The 359-nt window shown below is 25.6% G+C and overlaps 1 protein-coding gene across 1 annotated transcript in view; it reads left to right on the forward strand.

The window, feature by feature from the left end:
• Nucleotides 1-75: 75 nt before the first annotated feature.
• The window catches only part of LOC106691431 (probable cytochrome P450 6a23), a gene marked incomplete at its 5' end in the record, with an annotated part of 11,858 nt that continues 11,574 nt past the window's right edge, over nucleotides 76-359 (forward strand). Inside the window, 1 exon segment of the mRNA XM_067047216.1 lies at nucleotides 76-237. Within this exon segment, the coding sequence (XP_066903317.1) occupies nucleotides 76-237 (162 nt within the window).

The raw sequence follows: 359 nt of genomic DNA on the forward strand, positions 1-359 counted from the left end.
TCTGTTACTGACAATGACATTGTTTAATTTCCTCATTTCTCTATTTTTAATATTTTTGTTTAATATTTGTCTTAGATATAAACTCAGTCCTATTTTCACGTCTGGAAAATTAAAAAATATGTTTGATTCAATGTCTGTGTTTGGAGACAAACTAGTACACCTAATATCTATGAAGAAAGAATATAAGAAGGTTCATCTTCGAGAATTGATGACATCTCTTTCAATGGACATTATTGCGTAATGTATATTTTTATGAGATATATTTATTTTTAAAATTGTATTTAATGTTGTATTATTATAGTTTTATATGTATACATAGTTGACCGTAAAAATTGATATATAGGAAGATGGTCAGGGTT

The sequence above is a fragment of the Halyomorpha halys genome, unplaced genomic scaffold, assembly GCF_000696795.3.
Source record: "Halyomorpha halys isolate HHAL.00 unplaced genomic scaffold, Hhal_1.1 Scaffold2346.1, whole genome shotgun sequence".
NCBI classification, from domain to species: domain Eukaryota; kingdom Metazoa; phylum Arthropoda; class Insecta; order Hemiptera; family Pentatomidae; genus Halyomorpha; species Halyomorpha halys.